At 37.9% G+C, this 23,201-nt stretch overlaps 1 protein-coding gene across 1 annotated transcript in view; it reads left to right on the plus strand.

The window, feature by feature from the left end:
- The window catches only part of ift74 (intraflagellar transport 74), a 129,188-nt gene that overhangs the window by 104,542 nt on the left and 1,445 nt on the right, over window positions 1-23,201 (plus strand). Inside the window, exons 16-18 of the mRNA XM_072588990.1 lie at window positions 5,339-5,502; window positions 7,832-7,957; window positions 21,049-21,109. Coding sequence (XP_072445091.1) covers window positions 5,339-5,502; window positions 7,832-7,957; window positions 21,049-21,109 — 351 coding nt within the window. The remainder of the gene's footprint in view (window positions 1-5,338; window positions 5,503-7,831; window positions 7,958-21,048; window positions 21,110-23,201) is intronic.

A 23,201-nucleotide genomic window follows, 5' to 3' on the forward strand; every position in this document is an offset into this window, starting at 1 on the left:
GTGCCATCATTGTTAGAGAACAGGCCAGCAAAGTAGAAATATTTTTCTCTTAACAGGCAGTAAGTAACAAGTAGAGTACTGCAGGGATCAGTACTTGGACCCCAGCTAATCACACTATGTATTCAATACTTCAATAAGGGAACTAAATGTTATATCTCCTAGTTTGCAAACAAAGCTAGGTGATAGTGGAAAGCAAAGATGCTTCAGTGTAATTCAGACAAATTGAATGAGTGGGCAAATACACGGCAGATGAATTATAATGTGGATAAATGTGTGGTTATTCATTTTGGTAGCAGAAACACAAAGAAATATTACTATCTGGCAAAAGGCTAGGAAAGGGGGAAGTGCCATTGCACCGAGACCAGGGTGTTCTTGTACTGAAATCAAGTATGCAGATGCCACAGACAGTGAAGAAGTCAAATGGTGCATCAGCCTTCATGGTGAGAGATTCAAATACAGGAGCAGGGATATCTTGCTGTGATTGTACAGAGCCTTGATGAGACCACACCTGGAGTATTGTGTGCAGCTTTGTTCTCCTTCCTGAGGAAAGATCTCCAGCTATGGAGGGAATGCACTGACGAAAGGATTTAATGTTCTGATAAATCAGAAGGTTTACTTGAACTAGTGCATCTTTGCCAATAACTGTTTCTGATGTTTTAGAGACACAGGTTCAAGATTATACATTGCACTGTCCAAATTCAGTTTAAAAAAAAGTGTGATTGAAGGTTAACATGAATCTCAAATTGTTGTAGTAACCCAATTGGTTCACAATGTTCTTTTGGAAAGAAAGAATGCTATTCTTCTATAACCTGGTCTATTTGTGACTCTGACCCAAAACCAAAATTGTTAATTCTTAACTGCCGTCTAAAGTAGCCTAGTAAACCACATAGTTGTAAAAAGTAAGTAAATGCCAATCTAGCAAGCAATGTTAGCATCTGACAATGGTTTTGTTACAATCCTTGTATTTGAATCTCTCTACCATCTTCTACCTTCCTATTTCTGTAACCTTCTCTCGCACTGCCATCTCTCCACACCCTCACTTCCTTTGACTTTGACCTTTTCAGCAGCCATCCTTCGCTGAAATTCTTTCTCTATATTACTTCCCTCGGTTCTTTAATGACACCAATTTCACTTTGACCAAGCTTCAATTCCTCCCAGTATTTCCTCCTATGGTCTCATGTTGTTTTTTCCCCTTGCTCTCTATGAAGCATTTTGAGACTGACTTTTATTTTCAGGATGGTGTACAAATGCAAGTTATTGCTTTTCAAATAGCTTGCATTCAGTAACTCAGGATCAAATTGTTTTACTGTTGCAAAATATGATAAGATCAGAATATTGATAAGACCATCAGCTGAACAAATGGTGCAGAAAATTCCAGTGCCTGTGTTAAACAACTTTTTCTTGATGGGTGTAGTTTCTTATAAGCATTTAGTGACTCCACTGACACTTGTATTGTTGTTCAGGATTTCCTTCTTGAGCCTGGCCTTAATAATCTGTTAAAATTACTGTAGGTCAGACCTAACTTTCATATACAGACTATTTTGCAAATGTAACAACAAGTTTGTCTTCATTACTTGGATTGTATTTGTACAATACTTTGATGTAGAACAATGTTAGCAAATTAAAAAAGAAAGTCGTTTCTTGTTGGGAAAGCTAAAAAGTACTGTTAGGGGTTTTCTGATGTGAGTTTTGTATGGTCTAGTATCTGACATTTAACTAAGATTATTGAAGCATGTTTTAAAATGCTTTATCTTCTTTTTAACAAAATGTTATATATTTTTGTATTAAAAGAAAAAACCTGAAGTGGATAAAAGCTAGATGGAAAGTTTTCCACAAGATAGTCAAGTTAATACATTACTCTAAAGAGTACAGGCTGATGGGTTTGACCCCTAATGTCCTCTCAGAAAGGACTGAACTATGTCCTCTTCCCACCTCTTCTTTTAACCATATTTTGTCGACCAAAGTCTGCTTAATGAAATTTGTTACCAAGTAAAGAGAAACATGGTAAGTTTTTCTTACTTTTGCTTCCTGTTTGTCCAGACATGAGGGATGTGTTTTGTTTTTGACATTTAGGATACTGGATAAGGAATACTGAACTTGCTGAGTCTTTGATTCTCCTAATTAACATTTATGGAATAATTATGAAGACTGTCCAATATTTTATTCCTCAGTACTAACTTAAAGTATCAGTAAGTCATTTCATGCATCTTTGAGAGCCTTGAAGTAATACTTTTGAAAGAACAGATAGAAAAATTGAGAAGTTTCAGAATATACTGCAATGTAGAAGGCTTGCATTGGAAACAAAAATATAAATTGCTGGAAATCCTTCTGGAAGGGCCTCTCGACTCGAAACATTAATCTGATTTTTTCTCCACAGATGCTGCCAGACCTGCTGAGCTTTTTCCAGCAATTTCTATTTTTGTTTCTGATTTACAACAATCGTAGTTCTTTCAGTTTTTATTTAATTCCATTGGAACTATTTGTTCTTATTGATTCATGAAGGCAAATATGGCCATATTCATCGTCTAAGCTAATTGGGAGGGTTCAGAAGGGTTTTTGAGAGTCTGTTAAGGCTAATCTGCACCTGAAAGGTTTTGCTTCAAATAAACAATATGGCAGACAAATTAGGTTTGGTCAGTTAGCGACCTTGGGAATTCCTCTTCATGCATTTTCTCTGCTTCTGATAAGTAGTCACTTTTGAATTACACGACACATTGCTCCTTATTTGGTTGCACAAGGTGCAGTGATACTGGGATCTCTGAGTGCGAAGTCAATATTAAAGGCTTAATTTGGGAGTTTCAGAGTATGCTTGCAGTCCTTTATTTAACTGCTGTGAAAACATAACCCAAACTCAAATTCTTCATAAAAAGATTCACTTTGACAAGATGAGTGCCAGGTATTCTAGATACATGCCCACTCCATTTTTTTGTGACTGTCTCAAAATGATGTGGATGCTGAGTATGCCAGGTCAGGAGAGCACTTCAAGTGTTGTATTTTTTCCTGCCACCTGATCTTCAGAAGCTTCTGAAGGCAGCTCAAGGGAAAGTGATTGATTTTATTGACATGCTGCTGCTACACACTCCAAATCTTACATGTGTAGAGCAGAGTGGGCAGGACTATTTCTGTATAGACTTTCAGCATGTGAGGCAAACTAACTGTTATCAGTTCCTAATCTGACATTTGAAATCTACCAAAAGCTAACATATGAGGAACATTTGAGGATTCTATACTCAATGGAGTTTAGAATGATTGGGGAAGGGGGGATCTAATTGAAACATACAGAATACTGAATGGCCTGGATGGAGTAGATGTTGGGAAGATGTTTCCATTGGTAGGAGAGACTAGGACCTGAGGGCATAGCCTTAGACTAAAGAGAAGATCTTTAAGAGCAGAGATAAGGAGAGACATCTTCAGCCAAAGAGTGGTGAATCTATGGAATTCATTGCCACAGAAGGCTGGGGAGGCCAGGTCATTGAATATATTTAAGACTGCGATAGATAGGTTCTTAAGTGTCAAGGGGATCAAGGGTTAGGGGGAGAAAGCAGGAGAATGGGGTTGAGAAATTTATCAGCCATGATGGAATGGTAGAGCAGACTCGATGGGCTGAATGGCCTAATTTCTGCTCATATGTCTTGTGGTCTTACACTTACTTTGGCAATCCTTGCACATATCTTGTCATCAACAGCTTTAGTTAGTGTGCTGCTGAAATGAGCTACCTTATCTAATGCTGATTCTAGTCATGGACTGAAACACCAGACACTCTTGGGCCTTCTTGGGAGTGACTGGTATTCTTTATGCTGATTGTACGTTCAAAATGATCATATGCACTGGAGAAGAAGTCTGTACTACATTGCAGTTCAGCTGTGAACTGGCAATCAGTACACCATCATCGGCAAATTCTGAAATATTTCAGAAAATTCTGAAAATATCCTTGGCAATCTTAGGCTTTGCCTGGAGCCATCTTAAATTGAGCAGCTTCTGGTCCGTGCAATATCTACTTTTGATGGCAAGATCTCCATTGTGAAAGCCTTTGGAGAGCAAAGTAGATGAAAGCGTGCTGCGGATAGTTGACACTATCATGCAGTCATGCTTAACACCATCAGTGTCTAGGAATGGGTCAGAAAATTTCCCATCATCCAAAATGCAGGTGAACATGCATCATAGACCTGTGGAACCATTGCAATGAATTTCTCCAACTAAGTTTCTTCACTTTCCAAAAGATAAACGTATTACCAAGCAATTGATTTTAATTCACTCGACACTAATGCTGAAATTTTTTAACTTGACTATATTTGTATTTTAGAAATTTAACTTTGTCCTAATTTTAACATGATAGAAAAATGCAGTTTTCTATCAGCAGAACCTTACCCAATGTTTACACGTGATGAAAGGGAGTAGCGTTCCAGTGGTTAAACAGTTGTACATTATCTGAGATCTTCAGAATCAAATAGTAAATTCAAGGTTTAACCCAGTCACTTCTCAAAGCAGGACACATTATTGTCAGACATCCTTCAAGCAAAAGGTTTATAATAATACAGAAGTAATGGAATAAAGCTGACCACCAGAGAAAGGCACCATAATCAACTTGCATATTATTTCAAAATTGCAGTTTCTATAGTCTGAATCCTTTTTACAAATATTAAATGAAACTTTAAATCATCCTTTGCAGTACAGATGTGGTTTACCCTGTAAGTTGGCTGGACAGCTAGTTTGCAATGTAGAGTGATGCTAATGCCAAGGGTTCAGTTCTCCCACTGGCTGACATTAGAATGAAGGAGTCTCCTTCTCAACCTCTCCTCTCACCTATCGCATGGTGATGCTCAGGTTAAACCCTCATTGGTCATCTCTCTCTCTTTAAGAGAACAGCCCCATGGTCTGGTTACACTGTGGTGATTTAACTTTTAACTTTACTGTGTACATCAGAAATACTGAAGAGGAAGGTTAAAAGAAATGCCAGGTTTGTAACTCTTTCTGTTGTGGCTTGCCAATCAGGCAAGAAACTGAAAGTATTCCTGTGGATTGGTCAAACATTTTAAATTGAAAAACAATTCAGAAAAACGAAATATTTCATACTGTGAGACTAAGCAATAATTACTCTGTAGCTTACGCAGATGGCTGTTACTTTCAGCTTAAGCAATGTTCAGTGAGCATTCTTGCCTAATGAAGGAATATGTCACATTATCCTCCACATTGACCTCGTAAAATACATTATGCTGTATGTTATCTCATGTATTTTTGTTGGCTGCTGTAATTTTGTATATGTTTCTGATTTGTCTAGATGTACAAGAGAAAGTTTGTCTACAGATTGATTTAAATTACCTTTTCTCCATCCATCCAGAGAGCCAACGGCTGCAACAGGACCTTCAGAAGGTTGAACAACTGGAAAGCAAGATTGGTGCAGAATTAAGTTCTTTAAAGGAAAAGATTCAGCACATTACAGATGCTCTGGAAACCTATAATGACTTGGAGGGACTAAAGGCTGCTGGCGAGGAGAAAAAGAAGGTAATAGAAATTGCCCACAATGGATTGATTGGATGTACTTTCACATTGGAGTGGGAAGTCTTGTATGAATGTTCTTTTAAATAAATGAATTAAGATCAGGAAATAAGCCATTCGGCCCCTTGAGCCTGCTTCAGAATTTGATAAAATCATGTCTGATTTGATTGTGCCCCCCCCCCCCCCAACTCCACTTTATTCCCTACCCCATATCTTTTGTTTCCCTTGTTGATTCAGAATGTATCTAACTCAGCTTAAAAAATGTTCAATGACCATGCCTCAGTTGTCTGGCGAAGAAAATTCCACAACCTTAATGACATCAATGAGAGAAATAAAATCTCTTCATCTCTGTTTAGATGGAAGACCCTTTGTTTTTAACCATAAAGTGGTTCTTGTCTCTCCTATAAGGGGCAATATCCCCTCAGTATCCATACTGTCGAGACTCCATTTGTATATTTCACTAAGAATATATGTTTAGATTATTATAATTTTGAAATTCTGTGAGCCAAGGTTCCTTGAATGAACTATACAATATGGGTGTTAATGTTATATATCTCTTAGGCTCACTTTCCCATTTCATGAAATTCCAACTGAGGTTAGAACCATGAAAAATTATCATTTTATACCAAATAAGTGAAATAGTCTTCAATAATTCTTTGGTGCCTTTTGTGTGTTCAGTTGCTGCATTCACATTTCTAATATTTTTTTTTCTGAATCAATGTCACTATTAGTGCAAGGAGAGATTTTATTTTTAATTCATTCATGGGATATGGCAAAGCCAACATTTATTGACCTCGTGAAGGTAGTAGTGAGCTATCACCTTGAATCATTGCAGTCCTTGGGCTATAGGTACACAATTAGTCTGTTAGAGAGGGATTTTGACCCAATGACAATGAAGAGAGGCAATATAATTCCAAGTCAGGACAGTATGTGGCTTGGAGGTGAATATATATGTGATGGTGTACCCATATTTTTGCTGCCCTTGACCTGCTAGGTAGTAGAGGCCTTGGATTTGTAAGGTACTGTCAGAGTAGCCTGGATAAGTTGCTGTAAGTGCTTATTGTAGATTGGACAAACCACTGCCTCTGGTACCTGTATGGAATGAGCTGCCAGCGGAAGTGGTAGAGGCTGGTACAAATACAAAATTTAAAAGCCATCTGGATGGGTATATGAATTGTAAGTGTTTAGAGGGATATGAGCAATATCTTCATGGCTGGTCTATGGTAACCCTGGGATATTGATAATGGAGAGTTCAATGATGGTAATGTTATTGAATATCAAGAGGCAATGGTTAGTTTCTGTTTTGGCAAATGGGACTAATTAGCTTAGATTATCTGGTCAGCGTGACGAGTTGAACCAAAGGGTCTGTTTCCATATGAAACATCTTTGTGACTCTATGACTCTATGATGGTGGGTGAAGGAAGTGAAGATTGAGGTTCTTGCTGGTGGGTCAATCATGAGGGTGACTTTTCCCTTGATACTATTGAGCTTGTTGATTCTTGTTGGAATTGTCCCTTTCAGGCATGTGGAGAATATTCCATCATACTCCTGACTTGTATGGGGAGACAATTACTCTCCTCATAATCCTTAGCCTCTGACTTGTTCTTTGTGGCCGCAATATCTTCATGGCTGGTCTATGGTAACCCTGGGATATTGATAATGGGAGAGTTCAATGATGGTAATGTCATTGAATATCAAGGGGCAATGGTTAGTTTCTGTTTTGTCATTGCCTGCACCTGTGTCTCATTCTTGTCCTTTTATCAGATTTATTTCTACACTTCTGCACTATCTTATCTCCAATTTCTGTAATTCATTATGAAATATGCATAAGCATAGCTTTATTGAAAAATAAATAATCAACTGCTCACCTCCTGTTCTGCCATGAGCCACTCATGCAGTCCTTTTGCAAAAGCTAGCACTTATAGTTTGGATAAGTCAACTTTTCATTCACTTACTATCTCTGACATTCTGATGTACATCTGCTGACAATCTGAAAGATAAAACATAGCATTTAAGCTGACTTATCTGTGTCAGATATATTACTAAACTTAGTAAAGAGCTTTGTTCCATCACCTTATTCTGTTGAATGATCAACATCTAATTGATCCCCCATCCTGTCTGTCACACTACCTTTCTCTGGAAAAGATTTCTATTCCTGATCTCAAATGGTATATCACTTTTAAATTCTGGTCTAATGCATGTTTTTTGGTATAATTTTCTTTGTGGCCATTTTGATAGGATCCTTTTTCCTTATATGATGCAGTTCTGCTCTCAAATCTTTTATTGATTTGGCAGGAATGATGAACATACCATTTTTGTTCCACCTGTTACACAGAAACTTCAGGAGGAGAAAGTGACACTGACACAACGCAGAAACATCTTTAAGAAGATAATGCAGCAAGTCTCAAAGGAGTATGATACACTCAAGATTCAGCTACAGGAAAATGAGACCCATGCACAGGTTAGACTACTTCTTACTTCTTGAGTATGAAACGCTACGCTTTATGAATAGATTGTAAATAACTTCTTTTAACTGTTAGGGGTTGCAATTTGACTTGCAAATCTCCTTTTTCATCTTTAAATTTAGCTTAAAGTTAGCTCTTTTGATAAAACAATAACAAACATTGTTTTGCCTGACAGATCGTTTTCACTGCATTGTGGTTTTCAAACTTTTTTGCAATGTTGTCGGCTGCAAATATTGATACAATCCCTGGAACTCCCTGCAAATATTTCTTTCCAATACACAGTGTCAGCAATTCAAAGGGAAGTAACCATCTTGCATTGTAGAAAGTATGTATTCAGTTATACAGCAACTGAAATAATATGCTATTAAGTCAATTAAACACAGAACAGTGCAGAAATCTGCTGACTGGCAGAAATATGATGATCAAGCAGACTCCTCAGGGTTAGGAAGCCAAGGTTGAAAACCTCTGTATTACATTGATCAGTTTATCCAAATAGCTGTCATCTGGGGTTTGAAACAGAGAAGAATTCCATGCACAACTTTAAGCTCATTTTACTGTTTTTCAAGGAATAATGTTATATCCAAATTAAGTTGATATCACTTATCTTAAAGGGATAATGGACACCATTCCTGTTAGGTGTGCAAGCAGATAGTCATACAGCACCCTGGAATGTGCTACAAATTGCACTAAATAAGCTGTGCAGAATTGACATTCCCTGGCTAAAGTGTGCACAATCTCTCAGTAACTCTAATGTTTTGCACTGTGCATAGAACAAAAAAATTAGAGGGTATATTTTTGATATCGGTAACTAGTTGGCATAATGTGCCTGATGTCAGGATTTGATGACAGCATGCCAAGCACCTGTAATAAACAAATTCATCAATACTTGACTAAAGTCTAATTTGCCCATTTGATGCAAACTGTTCACTTTGCCTGACTTAAATTGCGCAGGAACAATCCATTTCAAAAAAAGTCTGTGGGCATGTTTTGAAGAATTACTTCACTTTGCTTAACTATTAATTACCACAGAGGGATGGGACAAGATAAAAGCTAGCCATGCTAGGCACTCCTTTTCTTTTGGTCAGCAAAACATTATCCCTCATTCAACCTTGACCAGCCTTGGTGTGTTTGGTTCCAGTCTTTAAATGAAAGCAGATGCTAGCTATGAAAGCGCGTTTATCTTAACTATAGAGCCTTTTAAGTACCTATGGATTTTAACTCTTTAGATTGTCAGACCCCAGCAGAAATAATGAAGAGTGAATTTTAAGAGCATTCTTTCAGCATTTATTATTTCTTACACATTACTGTGGTATAACCTTTCAATGTGGTGGCATTGTTACTGCATCAGGCATACTTTCTCTTTGCTGGTTCTTGTCTGTAGATAAGCCTTCAGCAAAGGTGCATTTTAGTGATAACATTCTTGCTGAAGTGGAGAGAGAGAGAAAGCAGGTTTCTTCAGACATCCCCCCAGACTTAATCTGGGTTAGACTACACAGGCCCTGGGCTGACTGCAAATAGGCACCAAATGCTCGAGTTGGCTGCCTCAGCTGAAAGTCAATTCCTTCCTTCCAAATCCAGGGCAGCTGTTGTCAAGCTTAGTTGAATGATCATGCTGTGCAGTGTATTATAGCTGAAGTTGACAATTTACTGCTGTTGCGCTAACTATGAGCCAAATATTTAAATTGCTGAAGAACAGCACAGAGCCACAAATATCATAACTTTCATACTTACGCAGGAATTTTAGTAAGAAAATTCAACAGCAGAACAAACTCGAATGTCTAATTTTAACTTAAAGTTTTGCAATTCTGCAGCTGACAATACAACAGAAACCTCTCTGCAACCATCATAAATGGATGTTCATTGACAAATTGTACTGCAGCAAACCATAGGTTATTTGTCATAGAATCAAATCCATTAATTTTAGGAGTGGTAATATTTATAGTAGTATTTTAAATGAAATCCCATATTTTACTGTAGAAGTTGAAGTTTAATGCCAAGTGCAATCAAGCTTTCTTGCCCAATTCTGAGGTACTCATATGTTGCAAATGGATGATTGTGTTTTGTACAGTTAAGTCAAGTGTCTACCTGATAGATTAGGCTGGATTTTCTGAGGCGTGGCAATGTGACAATCTCATGCAGATTGCCACATTTCCCCTTTTTTATGAATAGGAAGAGTTCCACATATCTGATTAGAGATCGCAGTCAGGGCTCCTTCAGAAATGTGGAGCCATACTTCCATTCTGACAGTTGTCTCGTAATTCAGAGGAAGGCAAATGACTTCTTACAGCAGTCAGCTGTTGCATTCTGAAATTTAAAGGTCCAGAATCTACGACACTGACAGCTGCTGTCAAACAGTAAATAAGTATGAAATTAGTAGGGCATGTACCAAGTCAGTAAGATGCCAGGCTGCCAGGGGTAAGCTGACAAATGGATAGGAGGTAGTTTACTAGGTAGCACGGGGAGGATGGGAAAAGTCAAGTTGGGCAAGGCATTGTAATTTATATGGGGATGGAGGGAAGAGGAGAAGAGAAAGGGAAGATAAGGTTGGGTCCATCAATGAAATAAGCGGACAAATCTGTCCTGTGGTTGGGTAGTTGAAGCAGACCCGAACTTGGGAAGGGAAGGATATGGATCTGTGGGGAGGAAGGGGGATTGGGTCCAGTCACAATGGAACTATGCCATCAGTGAAATTGTTATTCAGAGGTTAGATTAATAATTTAATAGTCTAACTTTTCCCAAGTAACTGTTTACTTAATTTAATCAGAACTCTGTACATGTAGTTTGCTCGCTGAGCTGGAAGGTTCATTTTCAGACATTTTATCACCATACTAGGTAACATCTTCAGTGAACCTCCGAATGAAGCACTGGTGGTGTAGCCAGCTTTCTATTTATATGTTTGGGTTTCCTTGGGTTGGTGGTGTCATTTCCGGTGGTGACATAATTTCCTATGGTGATGTCATTTCCTGTTCATTTTCTCAGTGGGTGGTAAATGGGATCGAGTCAGTGTGTTTGTTGATAGAGTTCCAGTTGGAATGCCATGCTTCTAGGAATTCTCATGCATGTCTGTGTTTGGCTTGTCCTAGGATGTATGTGTTGTCCCAGTCGAAGTGGTGTCCTTCTTCATCCGTATGTGACAAATGCAAAAAATGAGAAACTAGACCTGTAGAGAAAATCTAGACAAATTTACACAAAATAACAGCACTGACAACATAGAAGCATGGATAAAAAACTTATCTGACACTCTCTTATCAGACACTGAAAAAGCCGTCTTAGTTAGAGGATTAAATTACAACTTCCAGGATGCGGACGAGAAAGATTTCTTAACAGCATTAGAAACAACACTGAAAGACAACCAACTCACAGAAGAAACCCAGCAAACCATCAGACAGGCAGTCGCACCAACATTAAGTAGGAAATTGGAACAAAACATACTCAATGCACAAGAAAAGAATGCACTAAAAAGACTAAAAAAACATTGTTATCCTACCTGCAGACAAAGGATGCTTGACAAAGAACAAAGAAAATTTACAGCCCAGGAACAGGCCCTTCAGCCCTCCAAGCCTGAGCTGATCCAAATGTACTGTCCAAACCTGTCGGTCAATTCCTAAGCATTTGTATCCCTCTGCTCCCCACCTATTCATGCGTCTATCTAGATGCATCTTAAATTAATCTACCGTGCCTGCCTTTACCACCTCTGCTGGCAACATGTTCCAAACGCCCACCACCCTCTGCGTGAAGTACTTACCGCGTGTATCCCCCTTAAACTTTCCACCTCTCACTTTGAAAGCATGACCTCTTGTTATTGAATCCTTCACCCTGGAAAAAAGCTTGTCTCTATCCACCCTGTCTATACCCTTCATGATTTTGTAAACCTCAATCAGGTCCCCCTCAATCTCCTTTTTTCTAGTGAAAATAAACTTAATCTACTCAACCTCTCTTCATAGCTAGCACCTTCCATACCAGGCAACATCCTCATCAACCTTCTCTGCAACCTCTCCAAAGCGTCCACATCCTTTTGGTAATGTGGTGCCCAGAACTATATATAGTACTCTAAATGCAGCCAAACTAATGTCTTGTATATGACTTGCCAGCTCTTATACTCAATACCCCGTCCAATGAAGGCAAGCATACTATATGCCTTCTTGACCACTCTATCCACCTGTGCAGCAACCTTCAGGGTACAATGGACCTGCACTCCCAGATCTCTCTGCCCATCAACTTTCCCCAAGGCTCTTCCATTCATTGTATAATTCGCTGTAGAATTAGACCCACCTAAATGCATCACCTCACATTTGTCTGGATTGAAAGCCATCTGCCACTTTTCCGCCCAACTCTCCAGTCTACCTCTATCCTTCTGTATTCTCTGACAGTCCCTTATGCTTTCTGCTACTCCACCAATCTTTGTGTCACCTTGACAGTCACCTTAAATCAAAGAGACGACATTGACAAAGGGAATGCACTATCTGTAGATACCAATACTTACCAAAAGGTGGCGATAGACCCGACCCCACACCTAGAGAACCGAATCACAGCCCTACTCAAACAAACTTGAGAAATCTGGAGAAATAAATAAGATCAACTTCCAAAAAATGAAACCAGATGGATCTACAGATTCCCCAAAATTCACAAATCAGGAGACCCCCTCAGACCCATGGTCTCACTACCTGGAACACCAACTTACAGATTGGCCAAGGAGCTACACTAGAGACTAAAACACTCAGTAGAAGACGCACTCCACTCCACCGAAGAATTCCTGAAGACCATCAAAGACAACAAGGTAGAAGAGGATGAAATAAAGGTCTCCTTTGACGTAACAGCCCTGTTCATATCCATCAACATCAACCTGGCCAAGGAAACATTGACTGCATTATTAGAAGAACCAAAGAGACATACACCAAACACCAACAGCTTCATCAGCAAGGGCAATATCGTCAAGCTAGTGGACCTATGCCTTACCACCCACTTCACCTTCAACAACAAAACCTACAGACAAACCAATGGAACACCCATGGGATCTCTGATATCAGGGTTCCTAGCAGAGACAATAATGCCAAAACTCGAACAAACAGCTCTGCCAACCATCCAACCCAAACTTTGGGTCTGCTACGTGGATGTCACCTTTGTCATCACCAAATGAAACAAATTAGAGGAAGCCTTCAAAACCACCAATAATACCATTACTGGCATAAAATCCACTAACAAGGAGGAAAAGAACAACAAACTGCCATTCCTAGATGTCGCAGTAGAGCGAACAGCTAAAGGGGAATTTCTAACCAGCGTCTATACGAAAACAACACATGAACCAAATATTGAACTACAAAAGCAATCATCCCAACATCTACAAAGGAAGCTGCATTAGAACATTATATCAACAAGCCACTACACACTGCTGCACAGAGGAACTACGCAGAGCAGAGGAAAATCACCTATACAGGGTATTCAAAAAGAATGGGTACCCAACAAACACAATCCACCAATTTCTGAGCAACAAACTCAAACAAGCAGACAAAGCACGTCCAGAAACCCTCGCCACTCTCCCCTACATTAAAGACATCTCAGAAATGACTGCCAGACTACTCAGACTCCTTGGCATCATGGTAGTCCACAAACCCACCAACACACTAAAACAGCAGCTAATGGACTTGAACGACCCTATACAGACAACAAGCAAAACTAATGTCTTTTACAAAATACTTTGCAAGAACTGTGACAAACGGGCAGAAAACTAGCCACCAGGGTATTTGAATATCAACTAGCCACAAAACAACATGACCCACTCTCACTAGTATCCTTACATACAGATGACGAAGGACACCACTTCAACTGGGACAACACATCCATATTAGGACAAGCCAAACAGAGACACGCATGAGAATTCCTAGAAGCGAGGCATTCCAACCGGATGTCTTATCAACAAACACATTGACTTGGATCCCATTTACCACCCACTGAGAAAAAGAACAGGAAATGACATCACCATAGGAAATTATGTCACCATAGGAAATGACATCGCCAACCCAAGGAAACCCAAACATATAAATAGAAAGTGGGCTACAGCACCAGTGCTTCATTCGGAGGCTCACCTAGTATGGTGACAAAACATCTGAAAACGAACCTTCCAGCTCAGCGAGCAAACCTACATCCAGAAACTCAACCTGAGCTACAGTCTTCTCAAAACTCGCTAGGACTCTCTGCATTCTACAGTTTAATTTAAGACTTTCAGTGTAGGTTGAGGAATTGTCGAATGGAATTATCAATTTCCCAAGCAATTCTTTTGGAGTCTGCTACAGTGGGGATTCGCAATGCCCACCTATTCCAGAAAAGTGATCATCTGGCCATTGTAATACCTGGGCCTTTCTGCTGCTATTCAGTCAAACAAAAAGCAGATTGAACTAGCAGATCTGCTCTATAATGCATCATCAGTCTTCTCCATATATCTACAGTCAGCATATTGACTGAGACCTGGAAAAAGCTATTGAAACTGAACTTGACTTTAATTGGCAGTTTCATTCTTGTGGTGAAATCTGGTGACTGGGCTCCTAAGTAAATGGATCAACTCTCCAAATATCAACTTCTGAAGTCCAAATCTTGTTGTGGCAATTTGCTCTCAGTCGACTCTACAAATCTATACTTGTACCTGCTGGTAGAACTAATGGCATTATAATGGAAATAGGCAGTCTATCCCAGATTCTCTTCCAGGTATTCCACCTTTGTACTTTGTCATGCTATTGTTTGGAATCCTGGCATTGTACCTTTTAGAAGATATTGAATTCATGTCAATGTGGGCGGCACAGTGGTACAGTGGTTAGCACTGCTGCCTCACAGTGCCAGAGATCCGGGTTCAATTCCCGCCTCAGGCGACTGACTGTGTGGAGTTTGCACGTTCTCCCCGTGTATGCATGGGTTTCCTCCGGGTGCTCCGGTTTCCTCCCACAGTACAAAGATGTGCAGGTCAGGTAAATTGGCCATGCTAAATTGCCCGTAGTGATAGGTAAGGGGTAAATGTAGGGGTATGGGTGGGTCAGTGTGGACTTGTTGGGCCGAAGGGCCTGTGTCCACGCTGTAATGAGTGGGAGAGTTGGGATTAAATTCTTTACTTTTTCATGTATTTCTTCCCATTGCCAATAACCTGGCTAGTTTTTATTCTGTGTGAGAATGAGCAATACCAGTATGGAACTGTTTAAGAGATTTTAAGCAGTGGGTACTTCTTGCTGTAAAATGGGACCTTTGCAAACACTTTTCTGGCCTCTATGAATCCAAGTTCTGCTTCTAGCCCACTATGTGAAACTTTGGATTTACCTTCTAGGAAACAAACATCATCATGATAACCACTTGAGCTTCCTGTTGATGTTTTGAATTATGAAGCATAGCCATTGTTAATACTGTTGTCCCATAATCTTCACACTACAGCTTATAGTTATTATAGATAATTGGCACTAACAGGAAACTAGGCTGTGGAAGTAACAACACTTTGTGTGTATGTATGTATGTGTCAATGATAATGAGTCAGCCAATTCAGACAACACAAATGTTTTCCATTTGTGGAGAGAAAAGACTGACTCAACATTTAGCAGGTTTCTTTGCAACAAATTCTAATGTGGTATTAATATCAGTTAATGAGATCAGGTTTTTTTTGCTTTCTTTCATGTGATCTTTTTCACAATTTTATATTGATTAGAAGAGGAAAGTTATGCTTCTCCAGTTGTGTCAAAAATGAACTGTAGATGAAATCTATACCTCACTAACTTCACAAACAAGCTGTTGTGTAACTGTTTTCATTTTTTGAAAGTAAGAGGTTGGTTGATTCCTGGAATTTCAAGCACAGAACAAAACGAAATAACTTGTTTTCCCTCTCTCAGCTATTCTTCTGTTCCCGTCATTACTTATCAGTCATCACACATATTGGAATTCTGACCCTTCCAGCATTGTAATTTATACATGTTCTGCCCTTAAGTACAGATTTTAAAACAACAGAGTAAGCTGAATTAGTTTTATTTGCAAAAAAAGTTAGGTAATTGTTATCAAATCAGAAATTTTAATGCTTATATCTGAAATAATAACAGAATAAGCATCTGAACTTGCAGACTTTTATAGTTTAAAATGTTCCATAGACTGGATACCAATTTAAAAATCTGTGTTCCAGACTATGGGGTGTGAACTTTGTGCAGCCACAAATCAATGTAAAGCTTTATTAAATCTTTTTTTAACTAAAACCTGTAAATTTGTTAATGTCTAGTCTTCAAAGATAATCCAAATAAAATTTGTCACATTGATCTATTTACACAAAAAGATGAGCATTCCAGGGAATAGCATTATCAACGATTTTGTAAATTTATTCATTTTGCTATACAGAAAAAACTTCCTGGTCAAAGAGAGAGGTTGTAAGAAGTACCTTTAAAAGAAGAGAATGAGACTCAGAGGTTAAGGAGAGGAACTCCTGCTTAAGCCAGCAGGGCATGCAACAACTAAAAGTGGAACATTGAACATTGGAAATGCTGAATGGGCCAAGAGTGTTGGTGCACAGAAATGTAGGAACGTGTAGGGCTAAAGAGCAGTATAAACATTGGAAAAGACAATGAATTAGATTGGAAACAAGAATGAGAATTGTAAAATTAAGGTGTGATTTAACCAAAGGTTAGTGAGCACAGAGTTAAATAGGCCATTCATGTGTCAAGCATTTACCAATAAGGCTGAGGGAATGCTTCCAGGAAGTCTGTAAATCTCCCTGAAGAAAATGCTATATCTTCACTCATGGGAAGCTTTGGTCCAACTTAACTGAAGAAGAAACATCTCTGAAAATGCCAACGATTTGAAAGTCTGTAACAAGTCCATATGGTGGACAAGAGCAAATAGCAGAAGAAGTGTGCACAAATGCAATCATCTCACCAACCCATCTTGTCAAACAAAAACTACCCTACCTGTGCCGGGGTTTGCAAATCCAGTATTGGACTATTTAGTCAGTATTTAGGATCCACAACACCAGAGTGGAAGAAAGTCACCTTTAATTCTGGGAGACAGTCAAAGCGAAAAGAGAACAGACACTGCAGGGATGAGAAATCTATGTCACTTGGCAGAATTATGACGTTTGAAAAACCACATGTGTTGCCCTCTTTATTTTCGTTCTGCCCTCCATCTAGCCTGAAAGGACTGTCATTCAGCTCCTATCTTTTGAATCCATAGCCACTGTATTTGCATCTCTGCGATAGAGAGTAGCAGAACCTGCATCCATGGTGCCTGCTGCTCCCACACAGAGCCTGCAAGAGAGTTTCATTCTAACTCACCAGTCTGGTGCTGCCCCTACTATGGAGCAGTCAATGTCACTGAACTGGGTCATGAGCAATGGCAGAGGTTGGGGAAAATAGCAGAACTGAATCTTGTCACGCTCAGGGTTTTGGAGTTTGGAGCATTGGAGCACAGGTCTTGACTGGTTAAATCAACACCAGTGTTCAGTCTCAATAGCCTGGTTTTATAAATTTGTACCTTTATGTTTTATCAAAATTTCTATCGCATTCTATATGTTTCTCAATCCAACAAATAAAAGTTTCAAAAGTAAACTGTTCTCACTAGAGACAACAGTGATCACAAAACATTTTATCCCTATAAACACAGGCCCAACTGAGGAGTTTGTCATTCATAACGAAATCGGTTCTGATGCAAACGGATTTAATTTTTCTATGGGCTCTTTTACAAGTCATTTTATTAGGAACCCTTTTGAACTGTGAAGTCTCTCAGTGAAGGATAGAATCAAAAAGCAAAAGAAAATGACAGAAGATAAGATGTATGGGAATGGAGGTTTGCAAATTATGCCAAGTGGATTTCCCCATTTTGTACTTGATAGGATTTCCCTGGAGTATCCAGAAATTACAGGTGTATCTCTGTTGCAAGCAAGGAGAAGAATTGTAGAGGTTTTTGTGAGAATTGTATTCTTCATTTACTTTGTTTATTAGTTTTGAAAGTATTGGAGATGCGGTTGGCCAAAGCCTGTTTGACTGACAGTCCAGGATCATCTAATCCAGTTAGGAAGAATCTATTTATTTACCAATTGGACTTAAGGAGGTGGCACACCCATGTAGTACCACCATGAGTCTTGTAAGGCTGTTGAAAAGATCATGCTGTTAAAGGAATGTTAGGAAGCTTACTGAGAAGACGGGCTTGCTCGAGTCAGAGTTTCACTGGCAAAGCCAAATTTTTGTTACCTTTCCTAATTGCCCTTGAAGGTGATGAATTAATATAAGCCACATTGGAAATAGTTTGCATATCATTTCAATAAATCTTGGTTCACTTCTCATTCTTATGTAATCTATCAAAATAATGTTCTGTTGTTAGTATGAAATAAATGCTGAAATGCAGAGGTTGCCTTAGTGATTTCATGTAAATGGTTTGGTCTTGATGGTAATGCAAAAAAAAACTTCTACTGGTTTAGAACATAGGGTATTGTTAAGTTATTCATGTTTGCCTTCAGAACAAAAACAACCATAATATTTATTAAAAGGTGTGAAACTTTTGATGTTGAAATTCATAGACATGAGTGTGCTCATGGAAGAAGTGCTGTGAGTTAGCATGCAAGTGCTGCAAACAAATGGCTTTAGTGCAGGCCTTTATTGCAAATGGATTAGAGTACAGGAATAAAGGAGCCTTATTACAGGGCTTTGGTCTGGTGTACTTCTGTAATTGTGGTCTCAACATTTAAAAAAAGGTGTATTTACATTGAAGTTGGTACAACAAATATTGACAGTGTTGGTCCTTGTGATGAGGGAGTTGTTCTACCATGGAAGGCTGAACAAAATGAATCTATGTTTTAAAGCATTTGAGAGAATAAGAAGTAACCCATATTGAAATAATGCAAGATTCTGAAGTTGCTTGATGGAGTAGATGCAGAGAGATTGTTACTGCTGGTCAGGCATCTAAAATGAAAGAGCACAGTCTCAGGATGAGAGGATGCTGATAATACTGTGATGTGGAGAAATTGCTTTATTCAAAGAATGTCAAATCTTTGGAATTCACTATCTCAAAGGATTATGGATGCTCCATGATTGAATACTTCTGACATTGGGGTAAGCAAATTTTTGATGTGTCAAGGAATCAAAGGATATGTGAGGTCTGCAGGAAAGTGGAGTTAACCCAAGGTCACATTTAATCATGGTGCAGGCTCGACAGGCCAGATGGTCTACTATTTGTTGTATTCTTGTGAAGTCTGTAATGATTGTAGTGAAAATGGACCATCAATGTTCAAATTTCATCATTTGACTTTAAAATGTAACTTTTCATTGACTAAAGGTTGTTTTACGAAGGACACTATTGATGTAAAATGATGGCTGTGATCACCTGAGAAGCCCAAGAAATTGACATAAAATGTACCAAGTTTACAGTGTCAGAATTGCCATTTTAATCAAAGTACACTGAAACTCAACTATCAAGAAAGTCTCCTGCTTTACTCACTTTTGCAGAATAAATTCGCATTAGAAGATGAAAAGTCACTTGCGGAGTGTTCAGTTTGAAAAAGATATCGAATTAGATTTGAAACGTAGAAAATAACTTTATTTCAGTAGCTTGTTTGAGCAATGGACTGAAAAAAGAAATGATAGTGTAAGCACTTCTTTCTCTGTCACTGTCGGAAACCAACTTAGGTGAAACATTAAATGGAAAAGCCAACATTCACTGACAAATGAAAGTTATTTGCAAATCTCGCCACTTCTAAGGATACTGGATATTAGCTCGAACATTAGGACTTGAGTTTTACTCTCAAAACTCAATGATTCCTTTTAAAAAAGAATTTAAACTGCACCTTTCTATCTGTTTAAACACCACGCTCCCCACCGTCCTTTTTAAGCCTAATATCTATCTTGTGTATATATGTTAGATGTTGCATTTACTTATTAAGTTGAGAAAAATAGGTAATAAAATTCCATTCTCTTCCACTCAAGAAAACCATAGAATTTGCTGCCCTTCATATTTGATGTAATTAATTGAGCTAAATTGAATGCAATAGCTACTTTCCAACCAGCTAAAAGGTGTTTAACAAAGTGGGGAGCCATCATACTTCCTCACCTGGTCACGACAAGTCTAATAATTCCATCTATTTGAAGTAGCCTAAAAGCATTTGCATTTCCCAACAGATCGTAAGTACTGTAATGACATGATCCGTGTCACAATTTTCAGACCTTTTTGTCCTTGGCTGCTCTCATCCCTGGTACTGGGTTTGACTTCTATTTTGCTACCAGCTGGGTCTTTTTTATATGCTACTGTCTTATTATTATTGTTATTCTTCAGGTAAGTTTTTTTTATTGTGTCATAAAGGTTAAATTGCTTCATTTTCTAACATTTTATTGTGTTTTTTTAATCAAAAAGAATTTATTTAATTGATTGTGTTAGGCCTGCTTTCTTTTTGATCTGCAAAATGCTTTACTTTATTACACTAGCTTATATATTTAGTGGGGTTTACAAATACTATATTATGATGTATCATTGCACTCATGATATCAGTTTCTAATTTAATAAGTTCTGTATATTTACTGAGTTTTGTGGTTAATGAAGTCTGGATAGTCATACGCCATAGAAAATTAACAGAAGTGCCATTGCTTTGTTTCCAAATTGTTATTTAAGAAGATGAAAGGCTTTTTTGTGTTGGTCCTTGATTGAAGGATATGATACTTTAAGAAATTTTACATGACAGAAGCAACTACATTCACTATACCAAGTTGGTAGTTTGATTAGTGAATTTAAGTAAAAATGTATATGGATGTAAATAACAATACATTTCAATTGAGATTTTTTTAAAAAGGACATGAAGTTGCCGTTTGCAAATTAGAAAGATTTTCTCCTTTCCTATTGGACATTGAGAAATGTATCTTTATATAGTCATGTGTGAGGATGAGGAAATTTACTGGGCACAAGATATTGCAAGACCATAAGGCCAATTTATGAGAAATATACCATTTCACTGCATCTCCAAGGAAATGGAGACAGCAATATAACCTGGTGTCTGGGAAGACCTGTGGAATTCCAACTAAAATATGTTAAAAATTTATTTCTGAAATTAAACTTAAATACTAGAACTACAACTTACCTCTAAATATTTTCTTTTCAGCTAATGAATCTGGAGCGTAAATGGCAGCATCATGAACAGAACAACTTTGTTATGAAAGAATGTATCCTTCAACAGTTAAGTTTGCAGTTTAAAAAGTGCTTAAATTAAAGTTCTTTGCATATGGAAGGTTTTGTTTGAGTTTGAGGAAAAAATGTTATCCAGGACATCAGTAAGAACTGTCTTGTTACTTTTCAAATAATACGAAGGGATCTGGCACATTTATCTATTGCGAGAGGTAGAGCCTTCGCTTAACTGATTGAAAGTGCAACACCTGCAGTACTGCCTCAGAACTGTTCTAGTGTTGGCCTGGAATGTATAAATCTGCAGCCTTCTGATTTGAAGGCAAAGGTTGCATACACTAAATCATAACTGACCTTTTTTCTTACAAAGTTAAACCTGCTCTCTGTTCCTAATTCTCTTTTATTACCATTCAGCCTTACTTCAACCATCCTGGTGCATTTGCTGCTACTATATTGAGAAATTGTTAAAAATATTTATCACTCTACGTGAAGAGCCCAAGCTGTTTTTAAGGCTGATTGTCAGAGCTAAAAGGCTGATCTACAGCAGCCACCTGGTCAGGTTTTATATTTCATATTCAACAGAAAAAAAGTTTATTAAGCAAATATATCACCCAAAGCTTCCTTAAATTCCAGTGTTGACATGTAATTTGGAGCTCAACTTTAGTTGTCACTATAATTTGTGTAACTATTTCCTGTTAGTGTTTTAGTCAAAAATTTACACAATTGTCTCCTAATATGACCAAACATTTGGGAAGGTATTCATTACACTCTGCTCCATATCATCCTTTGGAGACTTCCAAAAAGCATACAAAAATATCTCGAGTATATTGGCTAAATAAGATATTATAAACCACCATCTTTTAGTAAGAGATGATCTTATTCAAACATGTAAGATCCTGAGGGGAATTGACTGTTTCCCTTGTGGGTGAAACTAAAATAAGGCAGATTAAAATAATATCTCCCATTTATTCCTGATATGAGAATTATTTTCTCAACAGTTCATTGGTCTATTTTCTTTTCTTCAGAATAGAGGGAGCAGGATCATCAAATATTTTAAAGCTGTTGGATTTTGATTGATAGCAATCAAAAGGTATAGAGGATAGACAGGAAAGCAAAATGGAGGTCACAATCAGATCAACCGTGATCTTATTGAATTGGCAGTGCAGATTCAAGGGGCCAAATGACCTGCTTGTACTCCTAAACTGTATGGTTTGGAAGTTATGTGGCATCCCAATAACAGCAGAAACAAAGCTATAAATAACCAGAAATCACTTAAACACCAGCCAATGAGCAATAAGTACAATAAAATTAACAATAAACTTATTTCAAGGAATGTCAAACTTTTTAGGACCTATTTTGTTTTTACACAGATTCCTACATCCCTGAAAATTTATGAAATAAGCATGCATTTTTAAAAATCGCAAAGTTCATTTTTTTTGTTGCACATTACTGTTTGTTTTTCTATAAATAAAGCCATTGTTTGCTTGTAGCATGCAATGGTATCAATGGATTTGTTGCATTCATGCTGCTTGATATTACACTTAGTTTTACTGCTTGTCCTTTTCAATTGCAGTTTGTGTATTAATCAGTATTCTCCAGCTTCTTCTTGATGGTCTATTTTTATTGCCGTCAATAAATCTGCATTTAACTGTTTGATGATCTATCATTGTATTCATCAATCCTGTGATTGTTTCCTTTGTTAAGCATTTACCATTCCAATGTTTTTGGGTAAGCCTATTTAAGTCTCTTTTTCTTGTTTACTGAACATTTTTTTTTTCCTTGGCCTATTTGAAAGCATCAGTCAAAAACGTTTACTACTTCATTTGATGTTACTAATACTGATCAGAAAGTGAGGACTATTGCACCATAGGAGGCACATTTTGATTCAAAAGTTGGTCATGTGATTGAGGATGAAAGCTATAGACTACAGGAATGTATTAAAATGATGTATTCAGATGTGCAGGAAATTGCAAATGGATATCAGTATGGAGAAGTGCCAAGGTAATGATTTCAGGAAAGGTAAATAATGCAAGGGAATACATAAGTGTAGAGAAACAAAGAAATCTGGGAGTGTACACCCAGAATTACCTAAACATGGTGGGCTAGGTAGATAAGGTGGTTAAAATTATATTT

The sequence above is a fragment of the Chiloscyllium punctatum genome, chromosome 2 (genome assembly GCF_047496795.1).
Source record: "Chiloscyllium punctatum isolate Juve2018m chromosome 2, sChiPun1.3, whole genome shotgun sequence".
NCBI classification, from domain to species: Eukaryota; Metazoa; Chordata; class Chondrichthyes; order Orectolobiformes; family Hemiscylliidae; genus Chiloscyllium; species Chiloscyllium punctatum.